This window comes from Myxine glutinosa, unplaced genomic scaffold, assembly GCF_964187855.1.
Source record: "Myxine glutinosa unplaced genomic scaffold, kmMyxGlut1.1 SCAFFOLD_1655, whole genome shotgun sequence".
NCBI lineage: Eukaryota > Metazoa > Chordata > Myxini > Myxiniformes > Myxinidae > Myxine > Myxine glutinosa.
Window position 1 is genome coordinate 1 of NW_027617750.1, and position 26,222 is coordinate 26,222.

Below are 26,222 nucleotides of genomic sequence, written 5' to 3' on the forward strand. Positions count from 1 at the left end.
GCGTAAGCGAAGGACCGAATTCTAATTTGGTGTGTGGGTGCAACCCACGTCAAAATCCAAGATGGCCACCGCCATGTATGTCTGAACCTTGTGAGCGAAATATCTTGAAAAATAAACGAACTACTAACTTCTAATCTGATGTGTGGGTGTATCTACGCATAAGGAAGAACGCTATTGAAAATTGGGTCGCCACGTCAAAATCCAAGATGGCCGCCACCATCTATGTCTGAACCTTGTGAGTGGAATATCTTGAAAAATAAGTGAAGTACCAACTTCTAATCTGGTGTGTGGGTGTATCTAGGCATAAGGAAGAACGCTATTGAAAATTGGGTCGCCACGTCAAAATCCAAGATGGCCGCCTTGCGTCTTCCACTTTGTCAACTCACATCACTTCACCTACGGGGACCTAGTGTAACGCTTGTTCCTTTCTTGTCCCACTGTTAGAACGTTTTTCATTCAGTCTGATCCCACTCAAATTAGCACTACACCACCACCTCACATCATCTTCCAACCTAACCTTGATCCTTTCTATTGTGGTTAAGTCTTCACTACCTCTCCCCATCTATACGCCTTCTATACCTCTCCCCATCTATTTGCAGATTGCTATGTTTCTTTGTTCTTTATTCCACCTCTTCTTTCATCCCTTGCCATCTCGTATCACTTCAGTACATTGCCTACTACCCTCTGTCACCTCACACTTCCATCAGTCTAACCTTGTTGGTAAACGAAAAGTATAATGATCCATAATACATATATTCTTATAATTTATATACACTACATGGACAAAAGTAAGCGGACACCCCTTCTAATTGGTGGATTCGGCTGTTTCAGCCACACCCATTGCTGACAGGTATATATAACCAAGCGCACAGCCATGACACTTCATAGACAAACATTGGCAGTACCAACTCCATATTAATGCCCATGATTTAGGAATGAGATGTCGACGAGCACATATGGATGTGATATTCAGGTGTCCACATACGTTTGGCCATGTAGTGTATATTACGTGTACCGGAAAGTAATGTGTTTTTTTTTTAAAGTTGTACACACAGCTTAAAAACGATATTGCTTTCTGGTACACTCAATACTTCTATATAAAAAAACAACTTCTGTGAGCATCTTGTTTATTGAGCTTTTTGAAAAGCCCCCTCGTAATATACACCTTTTTGTTTTAGAGTAGAGCGTGAGCAGGAGCAGTATGTCATAATGTGAAAAGGAATGAGACTTTTCAAAAGTCATTTAATTTCCAAGGCACATATGAGCAATACGAGTGATTACCTCCCTTCATATTTCTTATAACATGTCATAATGTAATGTTTATTTATTTCTTCAGCAAAAACATCCCGACTTTGATTGCTCTAAATTGAAAGGACCAGTTTTCATGGACAAAATGGCACTTAACTTATCCACCTCTGCTTCTTTGCCAACAGCATTTGGTGATGTTTTCTCGGTGATTGGAGTTCGTGAGCCACAGCCAATGGCAAGCAAAGCATTTGTGAATTTTGCAGATGCACACCGAATGGTGGAGAAGTTTGGCATTCAGCTGCTGAAAACTTTGAAACCAGTAAGTTTCTAATTTGCACATCTGCATTGACTGCTCCATCTGCTAGAAGAGCCGTTCACTTGATTCTTAGAACTGTGTAAGTTTTGAAAATTATGAACAGTTTTTGGCTTGGAAAACAACATTGCTTTTCCACAATGTGTGTAACAAAGTGGTTACACAGCATACCTAAAGATTAATTGCGGTTGCCTATAATGAATTATTTGCGAATGAGGCTATGCGTTATCATCAGAAGTATAATAATGGTGACAGGTAAATTAATTTGGGGGAGGAGTGGGATGGGGAGACAAATTTTGTCTCAGAAAAAAGTACGATTCGTTTTTTTTCCCCTTTGTCAAAGGATTATAAGGCATGGAATCTTTAACTGTGCACCCACTTATTTGGTTAATTTAAATATTTACTTATTTGTTTTGTTGGACTCTGCCTGGAATTCTGTGTGGGGTATTGTGTGGAAAACATGTGCAAAATGTTCTACAAATGAAATACTCACAGTAGTTAGTCCAGTATGTGGCAAAAAGTATAACTGGAGGCATGTATATCATCATCATCATCATCATCATCATCACGTATCATGTGCCATTGATGTTAGTCGCCAGCTTATATCGTACATCTTCTGGTGACTGTTCAGGGTTATGTGAAATGGCAGACCACATAGCTGTAGACGCAGGATGAAAACTGATCCTCTGTCATCTGAGGAAGTATAAAATGGCATCCTAAAGTTATGAAATGAATGTGCTGGTAGACCTGATGGTATAAGTAGTAGTAACAAGCATTCTGAGTATTGCGCTGCAATCCATGTCCCCTACCGGCAGTCTGTCGTCCGGAAAACTGTTGGGGAAATTACCAAAGTTCAAAGTGCCATAACTTTGTCAAAAATGATCGAAACGTCGTGAAGTTCGAACTTGATCTGTAACTTATCATGAGGAAACCATGTACCAAGTTTGAAATCATTAGCGTTAAGAGTTTAGAAAAAAAGTCCGGAAAACTGTTCTTTGCGTGACGGACTGACAGACGAACAGACGGAGGGACGAAGTGCAAACCTCTCGTCCCCTCTGGTGTACACCGGTAGGGGACTAATAATAATAATAGTTCCCTTAAAAGGAACTTCAACACAGATGGAGGCTATTAGGTCCAAAGCCTGCATTGGTATTGCCAATATATGGCTGTTTGTTCATGTTATATCCTTTTAAACGTGGAGTATCAAGCAGGGAAGCAGCACATACCATTTTTAATGTCTTCAGTATGACTTAGCCGGGTTTGAGCTCAAACTATTATGCTACAGCATCTGGTTAGAAATACGAGTTCCCTTACAAGGAACTTCAATGTATGAGAAGGACATTAGGCCTATCAAAGCCTGTGCTATAGTTGCCAACATACTGTACATGTTTGTTTGTCTGTGCTCCAATGTTTTTAAATGCTGAGCATCAAGAAAGGGACACAGCATGTGCCATTTTTAAAGTCTTAGGTATGACTTGGCCAGGGTTCGAACTGCCAACTACTAGTAATCAAAGCGGGCGCCAGACCAATTACATGATTATACTACCGATTCTGGTTTATTCCACCCGGGCTCCTCAAAGGTGCCTTGGAACTAATATTAGCCTGTGCTTGGAGCATTAGTCTGTTCCAATTATTCTTAAAAGTGTAGGCATTAGGCAAAGTACCAGCAGAATGGAAAGACTGCATCATAGTTTCCTTCCACAAAGTATCTCCCATGGAGTGTGGCAACTTGAGACTAATCTCATTGTTACTTGTCCTGGCAAAGCTCTTTTCTCATGCTCTGTTCTATTCTTAGCAAAAAAGTTATAAAATTGCCATCGCACCACAAGGAATAAAATGAGACAGCTGGGTACAGATAAATTCAAATTTCGCAACAATGAATGACAATTGATGTTAGAGAGGAGAAACTGTGGAAAAAGAAACTGTGGTAGAGAAAACAACTTATAGTCTAAGTACAACGTCTACAATGAGGAATGTGGAAGATGAAAAACAGTTTGTAGTTGGGAGAATCCACAATCAGCCAAATTGCAAGAACCACAGTTTGGAGAATGTAAATCGTGCAATCAAATTGAAGTATTGTCAAAAAAGACAGGCTCAAAGGCCAAACATTTTAGACTCAAATGCCATGTGCATTCTCCCAGAGGGGCAGACAACACTAGCCTGCAAAAGATAACGAGATCCAATCAACCATTCTTACAGATGATTTTAAAATAGAATTTTGCCTGCCACAAAGCCGAAGGCCACTCAAAGTGGGGGCTACACAAACCTGGCAGGGTCCTCGCTCTTTTACGAAATGCATTACCTTTCCGGTGGATTAGCGATGTCAATTGGGGCACGTACCCTCAGTGCGTACTTATCCACTTATTCAGGTACGGCCGAGCAAAACCATAAAGTACATACTGGCTAAATTATGTTGCCAATCGGTAGGGCAGACCTTCCTGGCTATTTAAATGATTACACACGTAATGGAGCCAATAGGGAATGAGATGAAACGGGCAGGGGAGAAACGAACCGTTTACCAAAGAAGCACAGATGTACGTACAATAATTAATCATGAAAGAGACACATTTATACAAGCACAATAATCAGTGATGAAAGACGAGGCACATTTATTCAGTTCTTATACTTAACTCTTATCCCCTGCTACAATCTTAACAACTACACATGGGAGAGGGTGCCAGCAGACCATACAGAGAAAACTAGAGATAAAGAGAAGAGAGGTACAGAGCAGGGCATGTTGGCGGCTCTTCAACCAACCCACTGTCGGCACCATTGATGGACGTATGCAGATCGTGATAGAGATAAGGAAGAGATTGGTGGTGGGAGGGTTAAAGACAGTAGGTACGGTAGTGTAAATGTAGAAGTGCAAGTGTGTGCAGTGTTTGCTTAAGGGAAAGGTGTAAACTGCATGTGTAAAGCCTTGCCCAGAACGGTCAAAAGGCCAATTCTTCATCACTCTTTGCTTGATAGCTCTGATAGCTCGGTTGACAGGTCTTCATGAGTCAAGGTAGACGAATAAAAGGTTAATCAGAGGGACAGCAAGATAAAGTCATGTACATCAGTTCTGGAGCGATCTCTCCTCACGAGGGACCCCCTACCTGCTCGCCCTGACGCTCCGGACCCTCCTCGCTCTGTCCTTGCAGCACCTATGGCTTCTGCGCGACCTGGCTTCAGCACTCCTCGTCCCGAGTCCAGCGCCGATTCCGGGCAGTGGCTCTCCCTCTTGGCTGAGTGGGCAGGCAGGTCTTCTCCAGCACGAGTAAACAGCAGGGTCCCTGTCATGGTTCAACACCAGTGAATGGCTTGTCGTTCCGCTTTTTGAGCCGCTTGCATCGGGTGGAGACTTGTGGAATCAGAGTTCACTGGAGGCGGAGTTCCTGGGAGCAAAGGTCATAGCTTGCTCTTTGACCCGTGACAGCGCATTCTCATTAGTGTGCTCACCAGGTGCCGCCTTCTTCCACTGTCAGTCATCCTGCACTGGAGTTTTCCCGTGTGCAACGTTATCCTCTCTTCCCTAATGGGTTTTCCCGCCCAGCGGTCTTTCCCGCCAAGCACGTTCAAAAAGGCAGAAGGTTGTTGCTCCTTTTCCCCTTCTGGATTGTGGTTTGGGTATGTGTGGTGGTTACTAAAGTGGTTGCATGTGGTGCATTAAGAAGCGTTAAAGCAAGGGCAGTTATGAATGGGGAGTTGGACTCACTACAGAGGTGAATAATGTCTAAATTGTACTTGGAAAGATGGAGATGAAGGAGCTGCGCTCCAACGCGAGTTGAAAGAATTGACGCGACCAAAGACGGAATTCGTCCGAGTTGCTTTAATGAAACAAAACAGCTCAGGTATTCTCCCAAGCCCGTTTATCGGGCAGCAATATATATACACATTTATGCCGGGGCGTTTGCCCGGGAAAACCGAGACCGGGCATGCCCGGGTGTCAAGGGCGAGTCCTGGAAAGGCGAGTCTGGACATGCCCGGGTGTCCTGGACGCGGCCTGGCAAGTCGAGGCTGGGCGTGCCCGAGCGCTCTGGGCGAGCCCTGGAAAGGCGAGAGCGGGCATGCCCGGACGCTCTGGGCGAGCCCTGGAAAGGCGAGTCTGGACATGCCCGGGCGTCCTGGACGCGGCCTGGCAAGTCGAGGCTGGGCGTGCCCGGGCGCTCTGGGCGAGCCCTGGAAAGGCGAGAGCGGGCATGCCCGGGAAAGACGAGACCGGGCGTGCCCGGGAACAGCGAGTCCGGGCATGCCCAGGAGAGGCACATCTGGGCCCGTCCGGACGAGCCCGGCATGGCGATCGCGCCCTGGCCGCGTCCTGGCAGGTGCAAGGCGATTGTGTACATTCAGCGGGAACCGCTACAGAGAAACCAAATTGGTAACTGTGTGGTGCATGCAAGAGTAACCACAATATACGGGCCATGAATAGTGGGTTATTGAAAGAATAGCAGGAGGAGGCTAGAGTGGGAGGCATATACCCCGTTTCCCTTAGACCATGGGTGGGGGTCTATCTAAGCACAAATTCTAACCCTAAAACGAACTTGGGAACCTATGTGCCATGGATGTCCGTTCACCCAGGTGCCAGTTTCCATAACCCTCATATAATATTAAACAGAAAGAAGAAACCTATTTACATTCCTCTTGAACATTATGTAACATATCTGGATATATGTATTTATAATGTTATGTAATGCTTAGCCTGGTGTTGGCTTAGCGGTTAGTGTGCCGGCTTGGGATCCTAGGATCCTGGGTTCGAATCCCGGTCGATCGCTGAATTAACACCAGGGGGGGTTGACTCAGCCTGTCATCCTTCCGAGGTCGGCAAATTGAGTACCAGCTTGATGGGATGAATGATCATGGTGTGTACCCCGGTTTAGAATAGGTACACCATATCCCTGCGCATCTTAAGAGGTGACCAAGGGTTGGCGTCAGGAAGGGCATCCGGCCATAAAAACATTGCCTCAAACAGGGAACCATGATTGTCATGGGGCCCGCAAGGCTAACCCCCGCTCCAGTGGGGAAAATGGCCTTAAAACGATCATTCATTCATTCATTCAATGCTGTGCATATCTGTATTTATTGCATGGCCTTCAGAAAATATAGATCTATTTAATCCTTATATTGGTGCATTTGTGATATACGTATATTGTAACGTGACCACGTCGAGTGCTTTGGAAGGGGTTTAATAAAAGCCAACACAGTGGAGAGCACGTTTTTACTTATTTGCTTGGTGACAATGGAAGAGATTTCTGTCTGACTGAAGGTGCACGGCTTTTGTCTGCAGATGTTAAGCGATTTGAACACCTACCTCAACAAAGCTGTGCCAGACACAAAGCTCACCATAAAAAAATATGCTGATGGAAAGTTTGAGTATCTGGTAAGTATTGTTACGTGGAAGAGGGAGTGGGAGGGGGTTCATAGATAGAATATAGTAAGAATAGCTTAGTCCATGTGCTTGACTAGGTCAGATTTACTCCTGTATTAGGGATCTGTCAGGGATAAGTCATATGTAATATATGCACTGGAGGGGGTAGGGGGGGTGGTTGGGAGGGGTAGTGACTGCCTCTTATAGATTAGGGTAAGGTTGTGTTGTGTAAAACCTCCTGTGCAGGGGAAGCCAGGTGAACTTGGGGCACAAACAAACTTGGAAAATGCTACGCACTTATCACGAAGTCGACATCATTGCAGCCATTTGGCCAGAGAAATGCAGGCTGGGGGCAGTGAAGTGAGCTGTGGAGCCCTGGTTGAGGGGGAACATTATCACAAGGGATCGCCCCATAGGTTAATTCTGAACGCAGTGAATTAGGAGATTGTTGAGTCATTTACGGGCGTCTTAAACTTCCGGTGCAGAGCGTCTACATTCGCTGGACTCTGACTCAACAATATTATAAATGTGAGGCGTTGTTTGGGCCATTAGTTCCACAGATTTAGAATTCCTACTTCTTGACCTGATATAATCTAATGTCAGATTAATGTCCTACTACTTCATGAAAAATCTGAATGATATCTAATGGTGATCCTAACATCGTGTGATCTACATAAGTGAATTTAACTGTCAGGATTCAAATTGTGTTTTTGTAAGACTTAGCATTGTTTCTCGATTTGAACATAAATAGATTGTGCAGAATGATTTAATTTGGCTTTGTGTGTTGCCTGCCAGTCTTATTGTCTGAAGGTGAAGGAGATGGATGATGAAGAGTACACATACACAGTGAGTTGCACACCAATGCTGTATTCTTTGCATCTTTGATTTTCCCCTCTTATAGGCTATGGCTGTGGGATTATTGGTTTCTTTTTCACTGCTTTACTTTCTCTTTTTATCGAAACCTCTCACAATCGAATGTTTATCTTTTTCCTCACCAAAACATCCATATTTTGATTGCCCTAAATTAAAGACACTTCCCAGCCTGTAAGTTGGCCATAATTGCATGTTTTGTAGCAAGATTTTGGTTTTCTGGATGTCAGTCATATTTTGTAATTAAACATGAAAGTGAAACAAAAGTCTAATTTCAGAAGCCCTTTATCTTTGCAAGAGATTATGGTTAGTTTGTGTGTGAATCACAATAATTTTTGGTCATCTGTAACTAAAAGGGGAAGCATCCGTCTGTCCATCTGTGTGTGCCTCCGTCATGCTTACGATAATAATAACAAGTTTTGTTAACAATGACGTCATAACTCGACGAGTACAACGCTTAGTCCGATCAGTTTGAAATTTATTGAGCATGATCCAAGCAACAATTATATTAGAGAATGTAAATTTATAATGTAATTGGTCACGTGTCTGACAGCCATATTGGATCAAAGAAAAACTAGAACGACACTCTTCCACATCACGACGCCGACCGATATGCCTACCCCCACATTATTACATCATTATAATACTTGTACCAAGTTTGAATAAATCCATTCAGCTGTTCTCACATTATCACATTTTTACCTGACATGACCTCTGACCTCTGACCGCTTGACCCGAAAATTTAATCTGTTCATGTTTACGTCATTATACATATCTCTACCATAAATTATCTCTACCCGATTTAGAATAGGTACACCGTATCCCTGCGCATCGAAAGAGGCGACTAAGGTTGGCGTCAGGAAGGGCATCCGGCCATTAAAAAACATTGCCTCAAACAGGGAACCATGATTGTCATGGGGCCCGCAAGGCTAACCCCCGCTCTAGCGGGGAAAATGGCCTTAAAACGATCATTCATTCATTCATACATATCTCTACCAAGTTTTAATTTAAATCCCTTCAGCTGTTCACAAGTTCTGTGAACATTCTGAATGGAGAAGGTGGATCAGACTCGGCAACGGTTGCTCGAGTGAGATGTGCATGGAAGAAGTTTTGGGAACTGAGTGGCATGCTGATGAGGAGGAGAGTGTCGCTGAAGCTGAAGGGAAAGGTGTATGCTGCATGTGTGAGAAGAGTTATGATTTATGGGAGCGAGACATGGGTAATGAACGTAGAGCAGCAACGAAGGCTGGAAAGGGTGGAAATGCGAATGGTTCGATGGATGTGCGGAGTATCGTTGAGAGAGAGGAAGACAAATGATGAATTGCGAAAGATGATGGGAATATTGCCTGTGATTGATGCTGTGAAGAGGAACAGGCTGAGATGGTTTGGTCATGTGTTGAGGAAGGATGAAAGTGACTGGTTGAGAAGAGTGATGGAAATTGATGTAGAAGGAAGTACAGGACGGGGAAGACCGAGAAAGACTTGGCTAAAGATGGTGGAAGAAGAAATGCGGGCAAGGGGGTTAACAAGGAGAGATGTAGAAAATAGGGCAAAATGGAGAAGATTGTCATGGGGACCGCAAGGCTAACCCCCGCTCCAGCAGGGAAAATGGCCTTAAAATCCATGTTGTTGTTGTTGTTCACAAGTTCTCACATTTTTACCTGATATGACCTCTGATCTTTGGCCTTTGACCTCGGGACCCCAAAATATAATCAGCTAATCTTTACATCATTATACATATCTGTACCAAGTTTGAATTAGATCCCTTTAGCCGTTCTCAAGTTATAGACCTATTACAGACTTTGACCTTTGACCTCTTGAGCCCAAAATCGAATCAGTTCATCTTTACATCATTCTACATAACTGTACCAAATTTGGTCAGAATCCCATCACTGGTTCACAAGTTATTGAGGTAAAAATATTTTTACCTAACATGACCTCTGATGTTTGGTCTTTGACCTAGTGACCCCAAAATCGAATCGGTTCATCTTTACCTCATTATACATACCTGTACCAAGTTTGACTAAGATCCCTTCAGCTATTCTCAAGTTATCGCGGTAACGAAAACCGATCACAGACGGACGGACGGACAGACGGACGGACAACCTGAATACATAATGCCTCCGGCGACTTCGTTGACCGAGGCATAAAACACGAGATCGGACTCTTCGACGTTGCGACATCGACTGATATGCCTCTGCCCACATTATTACATAATTATACAGTGCATTCAGAAAATATTCAGACCCCTTCACTTTTTTCACATTTTGTTATGTTGCAGCCTTATGCTGAAATCGTTAAATTCATTTTTTCCCTCAACAATCTACACTCATTACCCCATAATGACAAAGAAAAAACAGGATTTCAAAAAGTTTTGCAAATTTATTAAAAAGAAAAAACTGAAATATCACATTGAGATAAGTATTCATAGCCTTTGTTATGACACTTGAAATTTAGCCCAGGTGCCTCCCATTTCTCTTGATCATCTTTGAGATGTTTCTACACCTTGATTGGAGTCCACCCGTGGTAAATTCAATTGATTGGACATGATTTGGAAAGGCACACACCTGTCTATATAAGGTCTCACAGCTGACAATGCATATCAGAGCAAAAACCAAGCCATGAGGTCGAAGAAACTGCCTGCAGAGTCAGAGACAGGATTGTGTCGAGGCACAGATCTGGGGAAGCCTACAAAAAAATTTCTGCTGCATTGAAGGTTCCCAAGAGCACAGTGGTCTCCATAATTCTTAAATGGAAGAAGTTTGGAACAACCAGGACTCTTCCTAGAGCTGGCCGCCCGGCCAAACTGAGCAATCGGGGGAGAAGGGCCTTCGTAAGAGAGGTGACCAATAACCCGATGGTCACTCTGGCTGAGCTCCAGCGATCCTGTGTGGAGATGGGAGAAACTTCCAGAAGGACAACCATAACTGCAACACTCCATCGATCTGGGCCTTATGGCAGAGTGGCCAGACAGAAGCCTCTCCTCAGTGAAAGACACATGTAAGCCCGCTTGGAGTTTGGAAAAAAGCACCTAAAGGACTCTCAGACTGTGAGAAACAAGATTCTGTGGGTTTTCATGTGTCTTTCACTGAGGAGAGGCTTCCGTCTGGCCACTCTGCCATTAAGCCCAGATCGGTGGAGTGTTGCAAAGATGGTTGTCCTTCTGGGGGTTTCTCCCATCTCTACACAGGATCTCTGGAGCTCAGCCAGAGTGACCATCGGGTTCTTGGTCACCTCTTTTACCAAGGCCCTTCTCCCCCGATTGCTCAGTTTGGCCGGGCGGCCAGCTCTAGGAAGAGTCCTGGTTGTTCCAAACTTCTTCCATTTAAGAATCATGGAGGCCACTCTGCTCTTGGGAACCTTCAATGCAGCAGAGATTTTTTTTGTAGGCTTCCCCAGATCTTTGCTTTAACACAATCCTGTCTCTGAGCTCTGCAGGCAGTTCCTTCGACCTCATGGCTTGGTTTTTGCTCTGATATGCATTGTCAGCGGTGAGACCTTATATAGACAGGTGTGTGCCTTTCCAAATCATGTCCAATCAATTGAATTTACTACGGGTGGACTCCAATCAAGGTGTAGAAACATCTCAAAGATGATCAAGAGAAATGGGAGGCACCTGGGCTAAATTTCAAGTGTCACAGCAAAGGGTATGAATACTTATGTAAATGTGATATTTCAGTTTTTTCTTTTTAATAAATTTGCAAAACTTTCTAAAATGCTGTTTTCTCTTTGTCATTATGGGGTATTGAGTGTAGATTGATGAGGGAAAAATGAATTTAAACGATTTCAGCAAAAGGCTGCAACATAGCAAAATGTGAAAAAAGTGTAGGGGTCTGAATACTTTCTGAATGCACTGTACATACTTGCACCAAGTTTGATTTAAATCCTTTCAGCTGTTCTCAAGTACAATATTGCATTTTTACCTGACATGACCTTTGATACCAAATTTTATCTTTGCATCATAATATATACTTGTACCAAGTCTGGTGAAAATCTCATTACGAGTTCTCAACTTAGCTCAGAAGCAGAATTTTTTCCCCAACGAGTCCTCTGACCTTTGACCTCGTCCCGATAATCTAATCCGTTTATCTTTACATCATTATACATACTTGTACCAAGTTTGACTGAGTTCCCTCCAGTCGTTCTCAAGTTATTATGGTAACGAAAACCTTAGACTCTGACCTTTGACCTCTTGACCCCATAATCTAATCAGTTCATCTTTGCATCATTATACATACTTGTACCAAGTTTGACTGATTTCCCTCCAGTCGTTCTCAAGTTATTATGGTAACGAAAACCTTACAGACTCTGACCTTTAACAGTTTGACCTCTTGACCCCATAATCTAATCAGTTCATTTTTGCATCATCATACATACTTGTACCAAGTTTGACTTAGATCCCTTCAGTCGTTCTTCAGGTTGTGCGCTTACAGCTTGTGAGTGCTTCTTCGAGTTCAGGAAAACATTGAGGTTGGACTTCTACATATGGCATACAACATGTAGTGAGATAGAATGAATGTTTTATGTTCATGCTCAACATCGTAGCATTATCGTCCACCTGGACCTTCCTGAAGATTTTTTTTAGTGTCAAATTTAAGCAGCTGCAGTGATAAATATTTTAGATGGAATCATATTTCCTGCATCATCATCTGACACGTTGATACAATATGTATTTTTAGACGGCTCTTTTGAAGTTAAACAAGTTTGTGAGCTTTTGCTTCTTTGCAAACGATTTTGACAGGCTGCCTTAAAGACATGTCTACCTTTTCAGCAGTATCAATCATCAATGCTTTTAATTCTTCAATTCCTTGAAAGCATCCACTACAGTTATGTCAGAAGAAAATATATTGAATGCCGCTTCTTGTGGCCAGACAGTTATTTGATCCCTAAAATGTAACTTTAGTCCACAATGTAACGAAAGTTGGCAGAGTTATTATATTCACAACCTGTCTGTTTGTTTGTGTCTGTGAGCAGGATATCTCAAAAAGTTATGGACGGATTCAAACGAAACTTTGTGGACAGGTTGGATGTGTGACGAGGACAAATTGTTTAGTTATTGCTGAAGGATCTGAATTTTTATTTTTATTTTATTTTTTAATACAAGTGATTCTCCATTGAGTGCTGAAGGATTTTTTCTTTTCTTTTTTTCTTTTTTTTTTAACAAGTGATTCTCCATTGAGTGATGGTGCCAAAAACTATATATAACATGGTATTTCAAAACGTTGTGGACGAATTTTGACAAAACTTGGTGGATGGGTTGGGTAGGTGACAAGAATAAGCCGATTCAATTTTGGTTCAGGTCTGGATGTAGATCTGGCCTATCGGTGAGTTGCAAAACAAACTGTTCAGCCTGGTGGAGGTATGCGCTCTACTGAATGCTGTTCTTGTTTTTAGGTGATCTGTATGTCTGTGCACTGCTCCGGCCCTTCGTCTCCAGTAGCTCCCTATACTCCCTGTATAGCAGAGAGATACACCACAGTTTTTTTTTACACAACAGGTTCTGGAATTCATCGATGAGAGGCACAAATGCTTTATTTATTTATTTATTTATTGTTGTTGATGCTTCATCTCTTACCTGCACAAATGCTTCATCTCTTACCTGCACAAATGCTTCATCTCTTACCTGCACAAATGCTTCATCTCTTACCTGCACAAATGCTTCATCTCTTACCTTGTGGTCACTATGTCTACTCTGCGATATGGATCTTTTATTCATGTTTGCACCCATACAAGTCCTGTGGTTGTGGTACCTTACATCCATCAGTCATGTCTCTGTCGTCAACTTCCTGAGCTTTTCTTACCAATGTGGAACCACGACTTTGGGTCATTGCCAAGCTTGCCTTCTTACATCTAGTAAAATGTTGCTCACAAATAATGTGCCGAGTCAAATAACTAAAAGCTTCTCTTTGTGATTGAGTTGAATATTCAGGTTGACCAATATCACTTTCTTCGTTTTCTTGCCTCTGAGTACCTGAGCATTCTACTAGGAGTCTATTCTATTCAGCGAGTTCACAACTCTTCTTCATTGTGTACCTTCATTGGCATTCGCCGTGCCGCAATAGTTTTTTTTTTGTTTTTGTTTTTTTTGTTTTTTTTTGTATACAAGATCGAGGCTCGTGAAAGAGCGAACATTAATCACACAGAAAGACAAACAGACACATAAAACAAATAACATCGGGAGCGGTAGACAAGATGGGGAGAGAGGGGGAAGGACACAAACACAACATTTGAGAGCAGGGACCGAGAGACATGGAGACATCGAGAGATCTGTGGGAGGGAGTTTTTTGTGGGAGTATTTTGATGAAATACATGAGTCTTGTTCCAGTCTTTCAGCAATATCATCCTATTTCTTCTGTATGGTGAAATTCAAAGATTCATTTGAAGTGTTGAAGGGTTGTCTTGTTGACAGATGATGCATAGATCATAATCAGTTTGGTGCAGAGCCTGGGGCTTTCCTAGGCAGATTGTGGTCTCCATCATCGCTGATTAATCGATTCTACCTCAGCTCGTGAAAAAGGGAAAGATCAATATAAATATTTTTGTTGACAGAGAAATTATATTACCCTAATAACAAAATAAGTTCCTGTAAAATGGTACTGTGAAATAATTTGTTGAAATGTGAATACACTATACTAGGACATCAGTTGTTATGCACTATACCAAGGCCAAAGCAAAACAATATTAAACTAGAACGACACTCAGTAGAGAGCATACCTCCACCTGGTTGGCCATATCACTCAATGGCGAAGAATCACTTAAAAAATTATACTAGCTGAATCCGGATCCGGATCTTCACCAAAATTTAATCGATACTTCCTTGTCACACACACAACCTGTCCAACAAGTTTCGTCCAAACCCAACCACAACTTTTTGAGATATCCTGCTATGTATTATGTTTGGCCCCATCTCCCAATGGTGAAGAATCACTTTAAAATCTTAATAATTCTCATATCCGAATCCATATTCAGATCTTCACCAAAATCCAATCGAATCGTCCATGTCAGACACCCAACCGGTCCACCCAGTTTAGTCCAAATCCGTCCACAACTTTTTGAGATATCCTGCTTTGTATCGTTTTTGGCCCAATCTCTCAATGGTTAAGAATCACTTAAAATTTTCTAGTAGCCGGATCCGGATCTTCACCAAAATCTAATTATTTCGTCGGTGTCATATACGCTACATCTCTGCCAAATTTCGTCCGAATCTGTCCGCAATCTTTTGAGATATTTTGTTCACAAACGGACAGACAGACAAAGGGACAGACAGGGGTGAAAACATAACCTCCATCCACCTTTGGTGGCGAAGGTAACTACCGAGTACATACGGTAACCTTTGTGCATCGCAGATGGCAGAGGTAACTAGAACAACACTCGGTAGAGAGCATACCTCCACCAGGCTGACCAGCTTCCGTTTTGTATCCCACTGAGAGGACGGATTTGCATCTCTACCTGAACCAAAATGTAATTGACTTGTTCTCGTCATCTAGCCAACTCATCCACCCACCAAGTTTTGTCATAATCCATCCACAACTTTTTGAAATGGCATGCTACATATACTTTTTGGCCCCATCTCTCAATGGTGAAGGATCACTTAGGAAAAAAAAATCTTCACCAGAATCGAAATAATTAGTCCTTGTCACACACCCAACTTGTCCTCCAAGTTTCGTCCAAATCCGTCCTTAACTTTTTGAAATGTATCGTGCTATATATCGTTTTGGCCCTATCTCTCAATGGTGAAAAATCATTTGATAAAAACGTCCAGTATCCAGATCTTCATAAAAATCTAATCAAGTTGTCCTTGTCACACACACACAGCTTGTCCACCAAATGTCGTCTGAATCAGTCCATAACTTTTTGAGATAACTTGCTCACAGACAAACAGACAGAGAGGGGTGAAAACATAACCTACTGCCGTAAGCTACTCATATTCAGTAATAGCTAATAATTTCGTTTTTAATACCTAAATTTATTAGGTATGTTAGTATGAAGCAAAACAATAAGGCTAATATGAATAGGTTGTGATGCACTCTTTTTAAAATCAAATCGCCAGTGGATGAAAAAATTCCATGTTTCACATGAACAACAAGAAAAAGAGCAATCAGAGATTGCAAACCCTCGCCAGGATGTATTTTCAGTGGTTTTTAAGGCTTTTGTGTTAAAACAAATATGGCGGCCGAACCACGTGACTGATGACGTCATCATTTTTTCCCTAAACTCATTTATTCGTAGGTTATGCTCAAGAAATTTCATCTTTATCGGATGAAGTTTTGTACTTGTCGAATTATGACGTCATAACGGAGGCGCCTATGACATCATCATTAACATATTTTATTCCCCATGGAGAGTTCTTTACAATGAGCATGTCTCAATTTTTTCTATTAAGCGCTTTCCGAGATATAGAGGTGTAAAGTCTTTCAGTTTTTCCAAGATGGCGGCCGAACCACGTGACCGATGACGTAATTTTTTTTTTTCTCCACCAGTTTATGCCAACATGGCGCTCAAGAAATTGCATCTTGATCGGATGAAGTTTTGTACATGTCGAATTATGACGTCATAATGGAGGCACCTATGACATCATCATTAACATATTTTATTCCCCATGGAGAGTTCTTTACAATGAGCCATGTCTCAATTTTTGTCTATTCAGCGCTTTCGGAGATATAAAGGTGCAACGTTTTTCGGTTTTTCCAAGATGGCGGCCGAACCACGTGACCTATGACGTCATAATTATCATTAAAACATTCTACAGGTGGAGTTGCACCGATGGGTAAATTTACTGTCAATCGGACCAACGGTTGCAGAAAAAATCATATTTATTCTGTGCGGATAAACAGACAGACAAACAAACGGACTCAAATGCAATACCCTCTCCTCTGACGAGGGTAATAAAAAAGAATGAAATGATGGATCGAATGGCCCCCTCCTGTGCCAAAGTTCATTGAGTAATGCTGTTAAGAACCGGGAAGAAAGGAGGATGGAATGACAAAGAGAGGGGATTGAGGCTTTGATGGGGGAGAGGGTTGAGCACTTGCGGTGGAGGGGAGGGAGTTGAGTGTTGGGGTTGGGAGAGGGGGTTGAGGACTTGAAGAAGAGAGGGGGAGAATAGGACAGTTAGGGTGGGGGCAGAGAGGGTTGTTGAGGCTTTGAAGAGGGGGTTGACTTGGGGTTGGGGGGGTTGATGACCTTGGTTGGGGAAGGTTTGTGGGCTTGGGGATGGAGGTGGTGGGGGGAGGAGTGGAGGAAGAATTGAGTATTAAGGTTGACAGGAGTTGAGGACCTGAAGTCCCATTTTCCATTACGTGGAAATTTCTGTGGGTACCTTTTTCATTATTTAAATTTTTTTAAATTGAAGTTCGCCTCAGACAAGGCTGAATATGAATGAATGAATGATCGTTTTAAGGCCATTTTTCCCCGCTAGAGCAGGGGTTAGCCTTGCGGGCCCCATGACAATCATGGTTCCCTGTTTGAGGCAATGTTTTTATGGCCGGATGCCCTTCCTGATGCCTACAAGGCTGAAAGACAAGGCTGAAAGCAACTAATTTGTGAAGAGCTACAAAGAAACAGAAGAAGAGGAAAAACTGGAAAAACCTTCACCTAGTCCTGAAACAAGGAAACTTCTTCACAGGCCCACTGTGCAGGAGGGGATAACTAGGCCAGGTGGGAAAATAAATTTTCCTACCCCCATTGGGTGCTTTTTAGGAGACACCATCTCCGTACTGGATGGCCGTTGGCTCCCTATGGATCCGCCCTTTGTCAGGTGTTGTTTTTAGTCCTGGCAGGATGTCACAGTCACTCTCCCCACTAGCAAAGCCATTGAGGGGTGTTGGTTTAGTCACCAACAACCCGACCATGCGTCAGGTATCACTGGGTTACATGTTACCAGTGGCAGTCCCAAAAGACTGACTTGACCTAAAACCTGCGAGTAAATAATAATTGTCTTAGCTAGGTATGAGCCTATGTCCTCCTTTGTTATGCAAATGCGGACGCATGGGATTGAAATGCAACTTCATGCACATAACAGGCTAGCAGAAGAGCCGAGACCTCGAGTGATGTGAACTCACCTCTGAATTGTCCAACCTGAGTTTGAATCTCGACCCAGCTATAAACAGTAACCCTGGTGTTTTGCATGTGGGCCATTGTGCATAAATGTGTGGCAATGCCCATTGAATGGACATTAAACCAGAGGACCCATCTGCCAGTAGGTGTTGTTGGTGAATGTTATATTCCACAATGTGTTTCGCAAAAAGGAAGCGAGTTATCACCAGTACCATAGCCAAATTACAAGTTCTCGCACCTTCAGTCCAGTATCCTACATCGGAGTGCTGCTTTGTCCAGGATTTGTTCTAGTCTGCAAACGTTTCTCAACTTATTATGTTAGTTCCCATAACTCTGCAAAGAAAATGGGCCTCTAATTAATTAGTAGCTCTCATAACTGCATTTATGGCTTGATGTTGGGTATTGTATTATAAGTGTAAAGTGATGAGTGATGGGCTTCGATTATTGCTCCTTAAGAATGTTTTTTACTTACTTTATATCACCTCATACACTATTGAGCCATGAAGTGACTATTATGCCATTCAAGTGCTTGATTGATGTCAAGAATCGTGGTGCGATGAAGATTATTGAAGAGGAAGGGTCACATTTTCCACACGATGTGGGATAAAAGCAGAATTCAGTGGGAAAGAAACATTTGAGTAGCTGCTGCTGCATTTACGTGATGTCCTGCAGGCACTGCAGGAACCACTCTACCGGGTGTGCACCGGAAACTATGAGTACAGGCTGATTCTCCGCTGCAGACAGGAGGCTCGTGACCGATTTGCTCGACTTCGCAAAGACGTGCTTGAGAAGATTGAACTTCTTGACCAAAAGCACGGTGAGAGTATAAGCTGGTGAAATGTGCACAGTTTTTTTGAGATACTGCTATAATTGAGATATTTTTTAATCTCACCTGGAAAGAAGTTCAGGGTAGCTTATGCGATGGCGCGTCGTCCGTCCGTCCGTCCGTCCGTAAACACTTGAAACTTCTTCTCCGAAACCGCTGAAGGGATTGCGACCAAATTTGGCACAAATGATATTTGTTGTGTTGTCACTAAAGTTTGTTCACGGGATTTTAAAAAAATTCGACATCTAAGGGGGTTTACCGGGGTCAAAGTGGATCCGGGTTTGACCCCCCAAAATAGGAATTTGCTTTTTCCTCTGAAACTACATACACAATTTCGATGAAACTTGACCACAACCTTCAGCACCAGTGAGGTGCCAAAGTTTGTTCACGGCATTAAAAAAAAATCTGCCTCTTTGGGGTGATACGGGGGTCAAAGCGGGTCCAGGTTTGACCCCCCCAAAATAGATATTTTCTTTCTTCTCTGAAACGACGCACACTATTTCGATGACACTTCACCACAACCTTCACCACCCGTGATGTACCAAAGTTTGTTCACGGCATTTTTAAAAAGCTGCCCCTTTAGGGATCTATAGGGGGGGTTGCCCCACAAAATAGGTATTTGCTTTCTTCTCAGAAACTACATATGCAATTCTGATGAAACTTGACCACAACCTTAATCACCTGTGTTGTACCAAAGTTTGTTCCTGGCATTAAAAAAAATCGGGGTCTAAGGTGTTCGATGGGGGGGGGGAGGAGGAGCTTGCCCCCCAAAATAGGTATTTGCTTTCTTCTCAGAACCTACACACACAATTTTGATGAAACGTCACCACAACCTTCATCATCTGTGATGTACCAATGCTTGTTCAAGGCATTGGAAAAATTGGGGTCTGAGGAGTTGTATGGGGTTGGGGGAGGTGGGGTTGCCCCCCAAAATAGGTATGTTTTTCTTTGTTTGTTTAAAGTCCAATGATTATGTTAATATCAATCTACATGCTGCCCCGTCTTCTGGCAAACATTGAAATTGGATTAAAATACCTTTACTCAATGCAGTATACTGTTTATTCTACCAGGTGGGCGCCAAGGGTATTGCCCCTACGTTTCTCTTTGAAAAGGCTTACATGATCAATCCAGCTTTACTGTGGAGATTTTTTTTTGTTTGTTTTTTGTTTTTTGTATACAAGATCGAGGCTCGTGAAAGAGCGAACATTAATCACACAGAAAGACAAACAGACACATAAAACAAATAACATCGGGAGCGGTAGACAAGATGGGGAGAGAGGGGGAAGGACACAAACACAACATTTGAGAGCAGGGACCGAGAGACATGGAGACATCGAGAGATCTGTGGGAGGGAGAGGGCTTTGGGGGGGAGGCATGTGAAGGGGGGGGGGAGGGTGGGAGAGGTATAAACATATGGACACTGCCAGGACTTCCAGGAAAGAAGTTGGAATTTCAAACAAGGTGGATTTGGGGTGAAATTAGCGGGGGTAGAAAAGATCAAGGTTTTGGATGGGGGAAGATAAGAGATGGTGGTGAACAGCTGTTTTAAAGTTAGGGTTAGGAGTTAGAGTTAATTTGAGTTAATTTGAGTTAGAGTTAACTAAGTTAGAGTTAATTTGTATTCTGCACACCAAGTACATAAAACCTGTGATAATATGCAAATTGTTTACATATATTTCAAAGTGTTTGAGACTTACCATGATATTCAGTTAATGGTATAAAAGAGCAATCTTAGGCTTAGATTAGTTCCAGAGAAAGTTCTGACACAAAGCAAAATACAGTAGTGGCCACAAATATTGGCACCCTTGCTCTTTTTTCAAATAACTCACAATTTTTTTTATAAAAAATAAGTTGAAATTGACAAAAGTATTTGGTCTCGACAATTCTTTATTTCACTGTTAATATTACAGAACCTTTGTTTTTTATTCAGAAATTAATATCTCCTTTTAAATCAGAAAATAAAAAGGAATGGCATTGACAAAATTATTGACACCCTAGACTTAATATTTGGTAACACGGCCTTTGGACAAAATAACTGCAGTCAAGCATTTCTTATAGCCATGAATGAGCTTCCTACACCTCTCCACTGGCAGTTTGGCCCACTCTTCTTGTGCAAACTGCTCCTGTTCTCCCAGATTTGAAGGGTGCCTTCTTCCAACTGCTGTTTTCAGATCTCCCCACAGGTGTTCAATGGGATTTAGAGCTGGACTCATTTCTGGCCACTTCAGAACAGTCCAGCATTTTGTCTTGAACCATTCCTGGGTGCTTTTTGAAGTGTGTTTGGGGTCATTCTCCTGCTGCAAGACCCATGATCTTCGATGGAGACCCAGCTTTCTGACACTGGGTTGAACATTGTGTTCCAAAATACCTTGGTAATCTCCTGATTTCATGATGCGATGCACACATTCAAGGCACCCAGTGCCAGAGGCAGCACAGCAACCCCAAAACATCACTGAACCTCCTCCATGTTTGACTGTAGGGAAGGTGTTCTTTTCTTTGAAGGCTTCATTTTGTTTTCTGTAAACATAGAGACGATGTTCTTTACCTGAAAAGCTCTAATTTGGTCTCATCTGTCCACACGACATTCTCCCAGAATGATTTTGGCTTGTCCAGGTGTGTTTTGGAAAACTCCAGTCCGGCTTTCTTATGTCTCTCTCTCAGCAGTGGCGTACTCCTGGGTCTCCTACCATACAGTCACGTGAAAAAGTAAGTACACCCCATGTAAAGTTTTGACTTTTTCAACATATTTCAACATACAGCTATTTGATCTTCATTTCAACAATATTGATAGATAAAGGTGATATAATATAACAAATGTCATGAAACATTTACATTTTGGAGTCCATTGTATAATTTAAATAAACATAAATGCAAATTTCGCATGTGGAAAAAGTAAGTACACCCCGACATTTATCACTACTTCAAATACCTAAAATTAGAATCAGGTGCACCAGCTCAGGTGCAAATGATTAGAACATCGTTAAAGAGGATCTTGGAGGAACCTGTCTCATTTAAACCTCAGGCATTTAGTTTGGTTTGCTCTTTGTTGTTGAAGTGTGCGGCGTCACCATGCCTAGATCAAAAGAGCTCTCTGAGGCCTTCAGAAAGAAGGTTATAGATGCCTATGAGTCTGGGAAGGGATTTAGAAAGATCTCCAAACAATTTGAAATCAATCATTCGACTGTCCGGAAGATCATCTACAAGTGGAGAAGATTCCAAACAACTGCCAACTTGTTCAGGCCAGGCCGCCCCAGCAAGATCAGCCCGAGAGCAGACTGCAAGATGCTGAAAGAAGTCTCTAAGAACCCCAGAATGTCATCACGGGACCTACAGGTATCTCTTGCCACTGTTGATGTCAAAGTGCACGAGTCTACCATTAGAAAGAGGCTGCACAAATTTGATCTACATGGGAGGTGTGCCAGGAGGAAACCTTTGCTGTCCAGAAAGAACATCAGGGCAAGAATAAAGTTTGCCAATGAACACCTTGGCAAAGACCAGCACTTCTGGAACAATGTTCTCTGGAGAGATGAGTCAAAGGTAGAGCTATTTGGCCACAGTACCAGAAGACATGTTTGGCGAAAACCAAAGACAGCATTTGACCACAAGATCCTGATACCAACTGTAAAGCATGGTGGTGGAAATATTATGGTTTGGGGCAGCTTTGCTGTATCAGGGCCTGGGCAGCTCACCATCATAGAATCCACTATGAATTCTTCATTGTACCAGAGGGTGCTTGATGATAATGTGAGGCCATCTGTCGGAAAGTTGAAGCTCAACGGAAGGTGGACCTTGCAACATGACAGTGACCCTAAACATACCAGTAAATCCACCAAGGAATGACTGAAAAGAAAGAAATGGAGGGTTCTTGAATGGCCAAGTCAAAGCCCGGATCTGAATCCCATCGAGATGTTGTGGGGGGATTTGAAACGAGCTGTGCATGCAAGAAACCCCTCAACCATCGCACAGCTGAAAGAATTCTGCATGAAGCAGTGGGCAAACAATTCTCCCAGTCGATGTCAGAGACAGGTAGACAGTTACAAGAAACGCCTTCTTGAGGTTGTTTCTGCCAAAGGGGGCAATACCACCTGTTCGAGCCAAGGGTGTACTTACTTTTTCCACATGCGAAATTTGCATTTATGTTTATTGAAATGATACAATGGACTACAAAATGTAAATGTTTCATGATATTTTTTATATTATATCACCTTTATCTATCAATATTGTTGAAATGAAGATCAAATAGCTGTATGTTGAAATATGTTGAAAAAGTCCAAACTTTACATGGGGTGTACTTACTTTTTCACGTGACTGTATAACCCACTATCATTGATTTGGCAACGGATAGTGCGAGTTGAAACTGTCGTACCTTGTGTCTGAAGGTCAGTTTGAATCTGTTTGATAGTTGATCGAGGTGCTTTCTCCATCATTCGAACAATCCTTCGCTGCAATCTTCGATCAGGTTTCTCTTGCGGCCACGTCCAGGACGTTGGCTACAGTGCCATGGGCCTTAAACTTCCTGATAACATTGCGTATGATGGACACAGGAACATCAAGGTCTCTGGAGATGGACTTGTAGCCTTGAGATTGTCCATGCTTGGCTACAATCTTGTGTCTGACCTCCTCAGACAATTCTCTGGTTTTCTCTCTTTTCTCCATGTACACACAGTGACATTGCAGTACACACACGGACACAAAACAGCAGAATGACTCCTTTTCTTCATTCAAATTGGTTAAATTTGTGATTTTTATATTGCAGGCACCTGCAACTCACCTTCGGTGAGTTCAATTTCAAAATAAAGGAGAATCACCTGCTTCAAATCTAATTATTTCTAACAACTTCTAAAGGGTGCCAATAATATTGTCCAAGCCATTTTAGGATTTCTGTGTGGAATAAGGTAAATTTAGTAATTTCTTTGAGCTTTTTTTTGTTTTGTTCCACTGCAAACCAAAGAAATACATTTGTGGATACCAAAATATTTTTTATTTCAAAAAATTTCTGGAGGAAATGGTGCATTATTTGCAAAAGGTGCAAGGGTGCCAATATTTTTGGCCACGACTGTATAGTCAATGACTGTGTAACCAGAGCAACTGCAAATTCCAAACTATAACAGCACTTGTAGAGTGCATAGTCTCACCTCACACATTCATTCTGAACAAAAATACCATCATTAATTGAACATGCTACTAGTATGGCCAACTAATATTATGACCTACATATCCCTATCATACATGCACCCTATTATGTCACATAGTTTCTTGACATGGGTGATGAATGTCATAAATTTAATTATTCCCTCACATCGGGCCATAGATCACATATACGTACAAGTTTAAGATTTTTCAGATAAAGATTTCACTTAAACCAATTATGGCTGGAATAGCACTTCATCAATGCCGTCATCATTATCACCATATAATACCCCATGGGGAGTTGTTGACATATGCCAAGTTTCAGTGTTTTTCGTTGAATGGTTTCAGAGAAAATGATGACCAATTTTTTTCCTTTAATCCAATATGACTGCCATACCATGTGACCTATGATGTCAGAGTTAGCAATAAAATATTATCCATGGGGAGTCCCCATGGAAGGGAAGTTTTGCATCAATCGGACAAGCGGTTGCAGAGAAAACGATTTTTAAAACGAAAATATGAAGATGCAGACACACACACACACTCACACACACACACACACACACACACACACACACACACACACACACACACACACACACACACACACACACAGACACACACAGACACACACAGACATACAGGGGCATTGCAAGTCTCGCATCCATTTGGAGTGAGACAAACAAAATGAAAAACCTTGAAAACACAATACTGGTAGGTGAAAAAGAGAGTAGGGTAAGTCACCTACTCTTTGTGAAAACACCATTGGATATTTAACATCCATCAGGTAAAGCAAGCAAATGGGCCACCCGACTTCCATCCATCCAAAAGAAGGTGCACTACGTGATGCAATGCCCTGGCAGCGAGACACCAATCCAACAGTTTGCAGTCAAGATGGGAACCGAGACTGGACAGCTCAAAATAAGTGTGCCACCTCTGCACCATCTTTTCATATAGTTCAGCAGAATATCGCAATTGCAAATGATTTCTTCTTGTGGGATATACACTACATGACGAAAAGTATGTGGACACCTGAACATCACACATCTCATTCCAAATTCATGGGCATTAACATGGAGTTGGTCTCCCCCCTTTGCTGCTATAACAGCCTCCACTCTTTTGGGAAGGCTTTCCACTATATGTTCGAACATTGCTGTGGGGATTTGCTTCCATTCAGCTACAAGAGCATTAGTGAGGTCGGGCACTGATGTTGGACGATTACAGTGCATTCAGAAAGTATTCAGACCCCTTCACTTTTTTCACATTTTGTTATGTTGCAGCCTTATGCTGAAATCGTTTAAATTCATTTTTTCCCTCATTAATCTACACTCAATACCCCATAATGACAAAGAGAAAACAGGATTTAAGAAAGTTTTGCAAATTTATTTAAAAAAAAAAAAATGAAATATCACATTTATATAAGTATTCAGACCCTTAACTCAGTACTTTGTTGAAGCACCTTTGGCAGCGATTACAGCCTCGAGTCTTCTTGGGTATGACGCGACAAGCTTTGCACACCTGGATTTGGGGATTTTCTGCCATTCTTCTCTGCAGATCCTCTCAAGCTCTGTCAGGTTGGATGGGGACCGTTGGTGGACAGCCATTTTCAGGTCTCTCCATAGATGTTCGATTGGGTTCAAGTCAGGGCTCTGGCTGGGCCACACAAGGACCTTCACAGAGTTGTCCCTAAGCCACTCCTGCGTTGTCTTGGCTGTGTGCTTAGGGTCATTGTCCTGTTGGAAGGTGAACCTTCGGCCCAGTCTGAGGTCCTGAGCGCTCTGTTTCAGGCTTTCATTAAGGATATCTCTGTACTTTGCTCCGTTCATTGTTCCCTCAACCCTGACCAGTCCCCCAGTCCCTGCTGCTGAAAAACACCCCCACAGCATGATGCTGCCACCACCATGCTTCACCATTGGGATGGTATTGGGCAGGTGATGAGCGGTGCCTGGTTTCCTCCAGACATGACGCTTAGAATTGAGGCCAAACAGTTCAATCTTGGTTTCATCAGACCACAGAATCTTGTTTCTCACACTCTGAGAGTCCTTTAGGTGCTTTTTTGCAAACTCCAAGCGGGCTTTCATGTGTCTTTCACTGAGGAGAGGCTTCCATCTGGCCACTCTGCCATAAAGCCCAGATCAGTGGAGTGTTGCAGTGATGGTTGTCCTTCTGAAAGTTTCTCCCATCTCCACACAGGATCACTGGAGCTCAGACAGAGTGACCATCGGGTTCTTGGTCACCTCTCTTACCAAGGCCCCCTCTCCCCCAATTGCTCAGTTTGGCCGGGCGGCCAGCTCTAGGAAGAGTCCTGGTTGTTCCAAACTTCTTCCATTTAAGAATTATGGAGGCCACTGTGCTCTTGGGAACCTTCAATGCAGCAGAATTTTTTTTTGTAGGCTTCCCCAGATCTGTTCCTCGACACAATCCTGTCTCTG

At 42.5% G+C, this 26,222-nt stretch overlaps 1 protein-coding gene across 1 annotated transcript in view; it reads left to right on the plus strand.

The window, feature by feature from the left end:
* Positions 1–1,433: 1,433 nt before the first annotated feature.
* The window catches only part of PICK1 (protein interacting with PRKCA 1), a gene marked incomplete at its 5' end in the record, with an annotated part of 28,661 nt that continues 3,872 nt past the window's right edge, over positions 1,434–26,222 (plus strand). The window contains 4 exon segments of the mRNA XM_078769187.1: positions 1,434–1,567; positions 6,828–6,920; positions 7,704–7,754; positions 18,507–18,651. Of these exon segments, the coding sequence (XP_078625313.1) occupies positions 1,434–1,567; positions 6,828–6,920; positions 7,704–7,754; positions 18,507–18,651 (423 nt within the window).